This window comes from Cottoperca gobio, chromosome 14 (assembly GCF_900634415.1).
Source record: "Cottoperca gobio chromosome 14, fCotGob3.1, whole genome shotgun sequence".
NCBI lineage: Eukaryota > Metazoa > Chordata > Actinopteri > Perciformes > Bovichtidae > Cottoperca > Cottoperca gobio.
This window is the reverse complement of record NC_041368.1, coordinates 8,680,176-8,692,467: the sequence shown is the minus strand read 5'-3', so window position 1 is coordinate 8,692,467 and position 12,292 is coordinate 8,680,176. Positions and strand designations below refer to the sequence as shown.

Sequence of the window (12,292 nt, the reverse complement as noted above, 5' to 3'; positions counted from 1 at the left end):
ATAAACAGACACAGCCTATGCAATATTGTTCAAAAGTTTATTCCAACATGTTCCCTGTTTGTACCTTACTCAAGGCGGTAATCACTATTACTCATGAGCGTGAAAGACACATTGCTGGGAAATCATGTGAATAGTTGACAAAAGGCAGCATTCACTGAATATGCTTGTTTAAGATTCCTTCTTAAGACTAAACAATACATATTCATGCAAGCAGTTTTCTGTAATAGAGAGCATGCTATAAATTATCACGCTATGTCACAATGTGAGCCCTCATAACATGCCTGATCTCTGCTCTGCAGGGTGCGATTACAAATCTACATGCTGTTCAAGACCATTCTTTTAAAAATCTTTTAATTCCAAATCAGCAGGTGTTACCAAGAGGCAAACCTTTGTTGTGTCCGAGCCTCAGGGGTAAACTGTACTTTTCTCAGGGAGACTGTTTTACTCTCTGTAGTCTGTATCAGCACCTGATGTTGTGAACTCCTCGTGTTTTTCTCGGGCAAATGGTAGTCCTCTCTTCTCAGCCCCTGGCTTCCTGAAGTACACAGAGGTCTTTTTGTGTCACTTCTGCACTGATCTTTTTCACCCTTTGTCCTTTACGCCTTATTCCTAACATCAGACTCCTCTAAACATTACCCCATGACTCAAATCAGCTACCCATCCTTAATCTGAGGTTTTACTCACACCAACAGTAGCTGTTAGAGTTGCTTCTCAACACATGTTCTGCCTTTGTGCAATATTATAGATAGTCCTTTATTTGTTCGCTACAGCCTATTCTGTTCAAGTAACTATCTGCACTTTGTTCTTTTCTGCAATGATATCAAACTACTAAATTTCCAAATCAAATTACCCACTCATAGCATTTCACACTAAGAATAGCAATGACACACATTCCCTAACCCTTTTCCTGATAATATGGTATGCATGTTAAGTGTTTTCCCTTGCAGCTGATTGGCCGGGCTCTGCTGACATTCATGTGCTCGCTTTTCAGGTCAGTGAGCTTTCAGTGTGGATGTTGGAATGATTTTTCTAAAAGGACCAATTGAGCCCAGGCTTGTAGTAAGATGGTGAGCCATCAGTGAAAATATCAAATATTGTGTCATATCTCATTATTATGACCTTACTCTGCCTTTTTGCCTTATGTCATTTCCTTCGACATAAAATGATCTCAAGAGACGGTGTATTGCTACTTAATACAGAGCCGGTGAATCATTTTATATGTGCACACATTTCTGCAAACTGCCACAATATTGAAAACATGCAGAACATAATTCACAACTTAAACAGATCTCATCTTGCGAAGTACTCATATTGTTTTATTGATTAAATAGGAAACAGAACAACATAGATGAGACTATAAACACAGATATTGTTCTCATCTGAGTATAAGTGGGATAAGGATAAGGACCAGTGCTAGTGTACGAGAGATCTCATCTCAGCATCTTCTCTGTCTCGCTCAAACGTCCACAGTGCCAATCATAATGGCTGCTGTCCACTGTCTCTCCCATAGTTCACAGTGAGATCTGATCATGTTACATATGAGCAGGTGACACAGGCGATGTACATTTCAACATCAAGTGCAAAAATAATGGCACGTTTTCTGCTACATACATCCAGAGATAGGTGTGGAATGTAAATTTGGTTGTTGCATTCATTGATAGAGCTCCTGCTGTTCTTCTCCTGACGTAAATAAAAGGTAAAGGGACTGGTTATTATCAAAGAGACTTGCTGGAAAGAAAGACAAAAATTTGACGGTTCCTACAAAAAGTGGGAGTAACAAAAGTTAAAAGTACTGTAGAAAAGATTAATTCTCAGAGTCTGTCGGAAAAAGCACCCTTAAAAAGGCACTCGCCCATGTTGTGACTGTGTTCCTAGAAGACCTTTTATCTTGCTTATCCTTAGTTACCGATGCTGCTGTGTGTTCAGGTGCGACCCTGAACCTTTCCTGAGTGCATGTCCAGTTGGCTCAGCACCAAAGAGCCATGATTGTTGCTTCGGCTTCTTGTGGCGATGTTTTGTGCTTGCATGCTGTCAGCCTCTTGACTCTGCTACTGTCGCTTATGGCATAGTGAAGCCAAGAATTACAGCATAGAAATTTGAAAAAAAGGGCAGTTGTGTAGTTGTACTGGGGGGGGAAAGTTGCAGTCAAAGCCATAATGTGTATCGATGATTGATTCAGTCCATTGTTATTTTCTTATCTGGGTGCTGCCACCTCCAGCTGCAGGTTTATTGCCAGCCCTGCGGACAGGAACCTTGGACACCGGTATCTTGGTGCGAGAGGGTTCTTTAGCTTGAGGGATCTGTGAGGCATTGTGGGACTGTGCCCCATGCTTCACAGGGATCTTTGAGTCACGCGGTAAACTGGTGAGGACTTTTGGCTGGGGAAGCTGCTGACTCTCCTCCTGGGTGTATTTTGAGGTGAGCAAATTAGAATGAACATCACTGATTTTATCTTTGCTCCCTGCATCATGTGATTTGATCAAATGTGGCCTCTCTTCTTCGAGCACAGGAGTAGTAGGTGGGTCCCTGCTTGATTCACCATCAGCATGTTGACTGTCCCGGACAGGTAGCTTGCCTCCTCTGCCCCCTCCAACTACAGGTATTTTGCTAAGTGCTGATGCCTTTAATTGAGGTATCCTCCTTTCTCTGGAGGGGCCCTGGAGTTCTTCTGTTTTGGACAGCAAGGTCTGTGCACCTGTGCTACTTGGACTAGTCAGTTTGCCATCGATTGATGCCTGTCCACTTCCTCTCATCTTAGCAGTGGCTGGGGACTCACTCGGCCAAGATGTAGGGGTAAAAGGATGAGAAGTTACAGGGCAAGGGGCAGGGGTTGGTGCCGAAGGAGCTTTAGGTTGAGAAACTGGGATTTGAGCAGGAGGGTGTATAGATACAGAGACTGGGATTCGAACATGGTCAGGAAGGTCAATAGATACAGAAACTGGAACTCGAGCAGGGGCAGGAGGTTCTTTAGATACAGAAACTGGGATCTGAAAAGGAGCAGGAGGGGCTCTAGATTGGGAAACTGGAATGTGAGCTGGAGCAGGCATATCTTTAGACATAGGAATTGGGATCTGAGCAGGGGCAGAAGGGGGTTTAGATACAGACACCAGGATCTGAGCAGGAGTAGATGGATCTTTAGGCACAGACATGGGTATTTGAGCAGAAGCAGGAGGGGCTTTAGATTGAGAGACCTGCATTGGAGCAGGAGTAAGTGGATCTTTAGGTACAGCAATTGGGATTTGAGCAGAAGCAGGAGGGTATTTAGATTGAGAGACCTGCATTGGAGCAGGAGTAAGTGGATCATTAGGTACAGAAATTGGGATTTGAGCAGAAGCAGGAGGGTATTTAGATTGAGAGACCTGCATTGGAGCAGGAGTAAGTGGATCTTTAGGTACAGAAATTGGGATTTGAGCAGAAGCAGGAGGGGCTTTAAATTGAGAGACCTGCATTGGAGCAGGAGTAGGTGGATCTTTAGGTACAGAAATTGAGATTTGAGCAGTAGCAGGAGGGGCTTTAGATTGAGAGACCATTGGAGCAGGAGTAAGTGGATCTTTAGGTACAGAAATTGGGATTTGAGCAGTAGCAGGAGGGGCTTTAGATTGAGAGACCTGCATTGGAGCAGGAGTAGGTGGATCTTTAGGTACAGAAATTGGGATTTGAGCAGTAGCAGGAGGGGCTTTAGATTGAGAGAATGGGATCTGACCTGGAGGAGGAGGTGTTGGAGATGCTGTAAAAACAGCATGAGTGGTAAGGATTGGGGTTGGGGTCGATGTGGGAGCAGGGGGCGTCTTATCTAAAGAGAGTGGTGCATAAGTGGGTTTGGTCATGGAAGGAATCTTATCGGAAAAAGTTGAAGATGGAGTTGGAACAGATGCAGGGCTGGGTTGGGTTCTAGTTGTAGCAGTCGGGGTAGAGAAAGGATAAATATATGGAACACTTGCAAGGGGAGGGGTCTTATTTAAGTCCATTGGGCTAGAGGTGAGTGTAGGTTTGGAAAGGGTCGCAGATGCTGAGCTCGAGGTCGTAGTTGATGTGGGAACTGTTGTCATCTTGGAAGAAATAACGGGTGCGGCAGAGGACGGTTTAGTAGTAACAGCACAGGCCGGTGATATTATCACTGGGGCTTTAGATTCTCCTGCAGCTGAACTTAGGAAGGGTTTGTAGGAAGTGAAAGTTTGCAGGTTCAAACTGCTAGCCAAATCTAATTTAGCAGGTGGAGGTTGGGTAAAAGTAACAGGGGTGGGGGGGCTATGGGTTACTGGTAGAGGTTTAGCTGATGCAGGAGTTGGAGTAGCTACAGGGATAGATTTGCTTACTGAAGCAATGATTTGAGGAGGTGCTGCAATCTGTGAAGCCAATTTGCCAGCCGTACAGGTAAGAGGTGGACTAATTGAGGGAGCCTTGGCTATAGTGTTCGGAGGAGCTGTGGTAGTAGTAGAGGTGGAGCTCAGTGTGGATTTAATTGTCATTGAAGGGGGAGACATTATTGGAGCCGAAAGGCTTGTTAACGTTACAGGGATAGTTAAGGGTTTTGTTGTGATGGGCGTAGGAGTTGATTTAATTTGAATACTAGTAGAGGGCTCGGAGGCTGAAGTAGAGTCCAAGCTCAATTTGATTGAGTTAGTAGTCAAAGTGGAAGATTTGGTCAACGTCGTGATGATGGAGCTCGGCTTAGAAATGGGAGAAGAGCTTGTTGTTGTCTTTGCCAGAGGAGTAAAGGATTGGGTGGAAGCTTTTGTAGGGGTGGCTACAGGACAGGGTTTTGTCGGAGCAGCAGTGCTGACAGAGGTCAGTGGACATGGGATGGTGGGTTTAGAGAAGAGAGAGGTGAATGATGGCGTGACTTCAGTTACCGCAGCACCGATGGGACTGCTGGCTCTTCCCCACTCTGCCTCAACATCAGCCATGATGTCTCCACCCCCTGATATTGAGTCAAAGGTCAGGAGAGAGGAGATGTCTGCAAGCAAGCAGCTCAGGCTGTTATCACCGGGTACCAAGGGTGGTTCAGAAGTGGGTAAAGGCGGCACATGCTCATTTGTTCTACTCACATTGCCTGTCGTCACCTTGGAAGTTATGATCTCTGAGGGGGACGTGGCTGTACTGTCTTCTGTTGATAAGCTCTTGTCAGGCTCATAGCTCTCAGTCTTGGGGCTGACCAGAAAGCGAGGCTGGCATTTGGGGGTGAGAGGGAGGTCCTCTTTGATGATTTCCACACTGTTTGCGCGGGACAACATGAGAAGTGGGCTCGGAGGAGCTTCCTCCTTCTCCTCTTTATCTTTCGATCGGAACTTAACATTGTTAAATAGACCCTTCAGCCCACGACGGTGCCGACCCGCTGGCTGGGACACGGTGTGGACTCTGCGGTCCCCCACTTCTCTACGGCCACCCCTCAGCAACGACAGGAAGCTGAGGGACCTGGCTGAGCTAACTGAAGAAATGGAGGCGCGACCAGGGGCTGCAGCCAGAACGCCATCTTCACCAAGCGGCTCCTCGTCTGCCTGCTCCCTCTCTCCTTGACTCTCCTCCTGTCCCTTTTCCCTGTCTGACTCCTGCTCTGAATCTTGTGCAGCGGTCTCCGATAATCCATCTATGGTTTTGCTCCTGCTAACAGGTGACTTGTTGTTTCCATCCCCCTTGCTTCGAATAGAAAAGATGTTACCTGGCTTGCGTTTGCCAAAGAGCTTGAATCCTTTTCTGATTTTTCCACTCGACTGGGATTCACAAGGTGGGGGGGGGTCCATGTTTTCCGTTTGTACATCCATCTTCTCTCTGTTGTTTCCCCCTTTCTCCGTATCCTCGAGTCGCTCGCTGCAGTTATTATTCACCAGCCAGTGGAGTGAGCATTTATATCCCGACCTTATCTCTATCTCCGTCTGTAGCCTTGCTTTACATCCGTTGTTCTCTGTACGATTCTATATCGGTTGTCTGTATCCCTCCTTCTGCCTATCTTTCCCATCCAGCCCTTTCTCCTCTATTTCTCCCTTGAAAGCCCCTCCCCTTTGCCTCGTTTTTGCCTGGCTGCTCTCCCTGGTTGCCATAGCAACTGAGGAGCTAAGCAGCTTTCGTCAGCAATGCAGAGCCAGGGGCCGTCATCAACACACCCTGAACACAGCTCTCCCTTCCTCTCTGTCTGATGACTCTGTTTACATAACACCAAAGACAAATACTCCATTAATAGGGCCACATTTTGAATTCCAAATGATCTGGCTTTATATAAATATCTCATACAGATTATTGCAATGTACCTCAATATACAGTCTGATAATCTTTTAATAGAGCTTTATATTTCTATTTATATATTTACATTATACCTAATATTTCCTTTTATACTGATTCTGGTTTCATTCACATCTAGTGTGTCGCAGCAATCTAAAGTAGTAACTCACCCCAGTCTGTTAAAACATTTATTAAATGTTATGAAATCACGATTTTATAGATAGTTACTGCAATGAACTGGTTAAATAAAGGATGTATATAATAAAGTGCAACCATTTATCAAATTCAAGTTTTGGAGCTAATTAGCAATTTGACCTACTGTGTATTTATGTACAATATATTTCCTATTTCAATATCCACTATGCTGCACATTATTTTAAAAAATCATGATTTTAACACCTATTAGAAAGAAATCTAATTAAAAGAGATCAAACTTGGAGGAGGGCGTGACCCTTTAACAACCTTAACAGAGTCGACAGCAGTCCTGAAGACAATCAAGCCATTCAGAGTTATTACATAATTGTAAGTAAAAGAAAAGATTCATGGAAAAATAAATCTTTCAGGGAAAAGAAAAACGTATGTCATTAAACTAAATTGAATATGATAGTGTTACTATAATTACTGTCTTTTTGTTTAGTTTTGCCAATATGTATAAAAAAACATTGTATTTAGATTATAGCATACAGTAAAGGTGTGAGATGGGATTTTTGAAAAATATAACGTCATTGCACTCCTCTAAACCAGACAGTGCTCAAGCCATTTCTTCCCACACTTTTTCAGTTGATTGATGTGAAAAAATATTGTTAGTAATATTATTTTCAAGTTGGTAACAAATACCATATACAGATTACTTGAGGATTTAGTCTAAATTTAGTCCTAGGGAGTCATATGCATATTGTTACTTAAATGATTATTATGTTTGCTTGGCACAAGCATTTATAAAGGACTTTAATTATTCCTTTGAAATTAAACCTAAAAATTGTTGAATATATTGTTTTAGAATGCTTGAATGTTTTTTGTTCTGGTTAAACTGAAAACAGATAACGAACATAAAGGAACCATGTGAGTCAAGGAGAGGCGATTGGTTTTGAGGTGGAACGAGCTCGGCCTCTTGTGGTTGCTTAAGAAATATCATGCGGCACAGTTTGGCTGTAGACGGCTGCTAAGAGTAAACTGAGTCTGGAAATAAAGCTGCTGTCTCATCTGTCTGTATTTCCTGTCCCAAAAAAGTCTGAGTAAGTGGGTCAGCAATGATGAACAAATCTGGCTGTTTTTCCAGGCTGTGTTAAGACGCAGTAGTATAGAGAATAGAGTATAGAGTCAAGAATGAGGATTAAGGTTTTCTTAATAAAATATTTCTACAATGAGTGGTCTGTTTTTACAGGGAGCATAAATGATTGCAGCAAAGATGGATTGCCATGAGATTCATACTAAAATTGAATCAAACCCAAATAAAAAATGTACATTGTTACAAATACTTTACTATAGATGTAGACATGAAATATAGAAAATGGATAATTTTTATTAAACGTCTTTATGTGTTTCGTGCTTAGATCTTTTAATGCACTATAATGAGTACATACACACAGTACATAGCTAAATGAGTACTGTGTCTGTATTTATAGTCCAATTTAGTACAAAAAATACACAGAAGTAAAAAATATATCAGATGTTAATGTAGGTCTCACTTCAACATCCCCACACCTAGCCAAAGTCATTATTGTGAAGACAACACTCCCTCTTTTTTGCTCTCTTTCTCACACACACATACAGACACACACACACACACACACGCACGCACCCACGCACGCACGCACACACACACACACACACACACATAAATAGGTGTGTAAAAATGCGAGTCCAAAAGACCACTTTTGCCAATTTCAACCTTTTTGTCCACTCTTCTGTCTTCTTCCAGACCTGCATATATACACAGTACAGTATGCTGTTACACTTACTAATTATTAAAGCTTAAAAGAATAGTTTGTCACTATGGAAAATACACATATTTGCTTTCTTGCAGAGACTTTGATGAGAAGATTGATACCATCTAATATATGTATGGTAAATACTGTATGAGAAAATGTCTGCCACATAGCCCTCTGTAAAAGCCCACCGTACCATTTTTGTATGACATAAGTGATATAACTTATTAGTTATTGAGCTTTGGAGGTGCTGGTAGGAGGATGTTTTCACTAACTGTTTCCATGAGAGTGGTATCACTCACAAAATGTCAAACTATTACTTTAAAGGGTCAGCTCACCTAAATCAGAGGAATCATCCCTCTTCTCTATCTACTATCTATCACATAGCATTGGCTCATTTGCATAATTTTTTTAATGGAAGTGAATGAATTTTCATTGTTGGCATTCTTTCTAGAATCAATGTCCTATTTGCTCTGGATAGCCTACACACCTCACTGTGGATCATGTTAAGTGGGAATATTTCTGGGGCAGAAAGTAGTGATTGGCTGAACCAACCCTTAAGTTGTGTCACCTGTAGTATACAGATATTGGGAAATGTCAGTGAGCGCTGTGTGAAAAATACAAAGAAAGAAAAGGGTTGATAGTCACCAGAGTTGTGATGTGCTCTCTCATTACAGTTCATTTGAGTGACAGAATGAGGTAAAATGTCATATCAAAATAAAAACTTTTTATCAGACTCAAGTTTGGCTATTTGATGATTTCTTGTACTTAAATGATCTGACACATCATAAAAGACTGTCTCCTCTTTTAGACGTCATGCTCCACAAGAACAGTCTGCAGCGCAACTTTAGCGTCGTGGTCGTTGTCATGTGCCTCGTGGGAGGGAATTGGGTCATATGTACGACGGTACAAACTCTGATTGATCAGAGTGAGGATGAACATCTCCAGGATCATCATCTGCTGACTTAGCACTGCATGAAGAGAGAGAGAGAGAGAGAGAGAGAGAGAGAGAGAGAGAGAGAGAATAGAAAACATCAGAGTTTCAGATGGATTATTTCACCTCACACATGAGCAGCGGACATTCAAAGATGTTTCTTACTGGAGCCACGAGCTTGAGAAGAGAAGGGAGGGGCGCAGGCGATGGTGCCATCCAATGACAGGATGTTAATGATGGAGGTCTGCAGCTGACTCAGTACAAGTATTAGCTGAGGAGAAAACCAATACTTGATCAGTTATTGTACATGCAATTAAAGGTGCACTGCGTAGCATCTCTAAATATCAGTATTTTTCAGTAGGAGTTTTAGTATTTTGGCAACAAACTAATGCAACTAACTCCGAGGACATTAGTGTTAAATCTCTATGTCACACCTATTTGTAGTGCTTATATTTCTCTAAACTGAGAATACATTTCCCATAAACCTTTGTTGATCTTGATTTGGAAAACTTTGCAAAAACTCTCGTAAGACTCATTGCCCCATGATCTATTCTGACCTTAAACATTCGAGGTCAATGCCTAACCTTAACTATATTGCAAGAGTTTTCGCTGAATAGGATTAAAATAGTGGAAAATACTTTTCTACCAGGCTCTTACTCACTTCTTTATGTGCCATTGTAATAAAATTGAGAAAAGTGTACTAAAAAAAAAAGAAGAAGGAAGATAAACTTATTTTATTTTTGAGATTGCAACTGACACTGTAGCATGCCAATGGTATTAGTTGTATTGACTCACCTGGTAGATGGCATACTTGAGTATCATATTTTGGCTCCGTACAAAGCCTTTAGTGTTCATGAAGATGATGGCAACAGGCCAAAGGGCGATGATAGTGAGAACGCCAATGAATGGGTTAATCCAAATGGCTGTACCAGTGATCTCTAGCTGAAAAACAAGCAAGAAGCAGCAACAATAAATATAAAAATTGCAAGACATGTTCATTTAATTTTCAGTACAATCCGATATGTACAGATGCATTTCAAACACTTACATCAGAGAGATCAAAGTTGCCGTTTGTCCACAATATAATGGCGACGATAGAGAGCACAGTCTTTAGGATTGCATACTGAAGAGTACCCAACTTCAGGAAGAATAACAATCGCCTGATCCCAACCAAAGAAATTAATACTGACATTAGAAATGTGCACAATCACAAGACGTCACAATAGAGAGAGTATATAATGAATGTGAATAAGAGCAGGATTAAATTGCCATAAAAATCTCAATTTATGAGCAGTAAAGAACACAGGCTTTAGAACAGCAATATTTGTATAAGCAGATATAAATACCGTGACATGGGCACGCGGGGTAAACAGACGCAGCAGCAGCAGCAAGGTCCTGTGCTGACCTTAAAGGTTTCAGTGGAAAACCGCTTCAGAAAAGCATTGGTGCCGCCCAACTCCTCGATCAACAGAACCAACACCTTGTACATCACAACTGCAAAATAACTATAACAGAGAAGGAGAAGTGATTTAGGCCAGTCTATTCTGAAAAAATCACTTTGGGTACTGAACTTTACTTTCACACTACGTGAGGTTATAGTTAAGCTTTTTCAGTGAGGAAGCCTTTTGGCAAATTACATTTTTTATTTATTTATTTATTATGCAAAAACACACCTACACTTCTTAATAGATTGTGTGCAAACTGTTGAACATGCTGTACTGTAGGTACTGTACATACTTCCCATGGATCAGAAAGCACATAAAATGTATTACTGCACGTGGCAAAAGCCTATAAAGATTTCGAGCGTTTTATTGAAGTTGAGCATGTGCTGGTTGGAGATGTGGCTTGGTCTTTTTTTTGTGTGCGTAATGATTCAATGAGGGTTAAACTATTCCACCTTGTTCTTCAGCTAATTCATAACAAGTGTGCCTGGCAGTTTCAAAGGCAGAAAGGTCGTTGAGTAAAATAAAGATATATGGATGAAAACTAAATAAAGGGAGAAATAGTTCTATTATAACCTGGAAGCTGATAAGTCAAAAAGGTTCACTGCAAAGTGACATCTAGCTACCGGTCACAGATAGTTAGATAACAGACAATAACTGAAAAAAAATAAGCAGGTGCAGACAAGAGAGGACACCCCTAAATACAGATTCATATCAGATTCAATATCATATTTCAGCTTCTTAGGCATACCAATAAAAGAAGACTTTTCTGTGAGAGAAAACGTACCAGTTAGACGTCATGTCTGTGATCATGACTGCCCTCGGGATCCACATCCCAAAGCAAGACATAGTGGCAATGACCTGAAACAGAGCAATACAATCATGTGTGCATTTAGATTTCATGTTCTATTTCAAAAAGGCCTAAACTTATTTCACAAATAAAGTGGTTGATAATGATTATTTTCCTATTGGTTTAAGTATTAGCGCAATATTACCACATTTTAAAAAAGGCCTGTATGCTTACTGGTGCGGCGCCACTTATCCACATGAGGGTCGTCTTTTTGGGGTAGGGCAGTTTTTTATAAATATAGACGCACTGCTCCAGGTACAGCAGCAGGGATACGCAGGACATGAAGGTGAGTATGGAGTACAGGCACAATCCAAACACATCTAGCTCTGATTCAAAACAGAGAGGGAACCACATTATTTCATGCAGTACATATAGACTATCTATGTGATATAATCACACACAAAGAGCACAACACTGATTTTGCTTGGGACATTGTTGTGGTTTTGGAGCAGATGAAGATAAAAGAAGAAGAAATCAATATTATATGGCACAGTAAATACTTAGGCATCAGCTACACATGTAATTGAGTTGTCATTAGCTCAGACTAGTTGATAAGGAAACATTATCAGCAAGTAGGATGTGATAATATGGGTCACTTACCCTTTATCACGTCAATAGCCAGCGGGGGCTCTTGTAAACAAGCTGGATCAATGGTGATGTTTAGGGATTCCTCCATGGCTTGCAGATATTCTTCTTGAGAAAGTCACTAATATAATTTAATTTAATTTAATTATTGATTCAAAAAGAAATGTCTTTAAGTTTGACCTTCTCTCCTTGAGGGAATGACTTCAGTAAAACCTAATCAGTTGTAAAATAACAAAGTCTATTTAAATAATCTGCTTGCCTTTACATTGCAGTGTCTGCCGGTACACCCCCAAACATCCCCTGGTCAAGTTAACCACTTGTATGGCTGCTGCAGAAT

At 41.4% G+C, this 12,292-nt stretch overlaps 2 protein-coding genes across 2 annotated transcripts; both read right to left on the bottom strand.

Moving 5' to 3' along the window:
- Positions 1–1,290: 1,290 nt before the first annotated feature.
- On the bottom strand, positions 1,291–5,948 carry LOC115018748 (mucin-17-like). The gene has a single exon (XM_029447951.1). The coding sequence runs from the start codon at positions 5,760–5,762 to the stop codon at positions 2,187–2,189; it is 3,576 nt and encodes a 1,191-aa protein (XP_029303811.1). The 5' UTR covers positions 5,763–5,948; the 3' UTR covers positions 1,291–2,186.
- A 3,003-nt stretch (positions 5,949–8,951) lies between these two features.
- Positions 8,952–12,046, bottom strand: LOC115019232 (organic solute transporter subunit alpha-like). The gene is made up of 8 exons (XM_029448688.1): positions 11,971–12,046; positions 11,545–11,696; positions 11,308–11,381; positions 10,425–10,583; positions 10,127–10,238; positions 9,874–10,020; positions 9,244–9,349; positions 8,952–9,115 (listed from the first exon to the last, which is right to left on the bottom strand). Exons 1-8 carry the CDS (start codon positions 12,044–12,046, stop codon positions 8,952–8,954), a joined length of 990 nt encoding a protein of 329 aa, XP_029304548.1.
- Between the last annotated feature and the right edge of the window lie 246 nt (positions 12,047–12,292).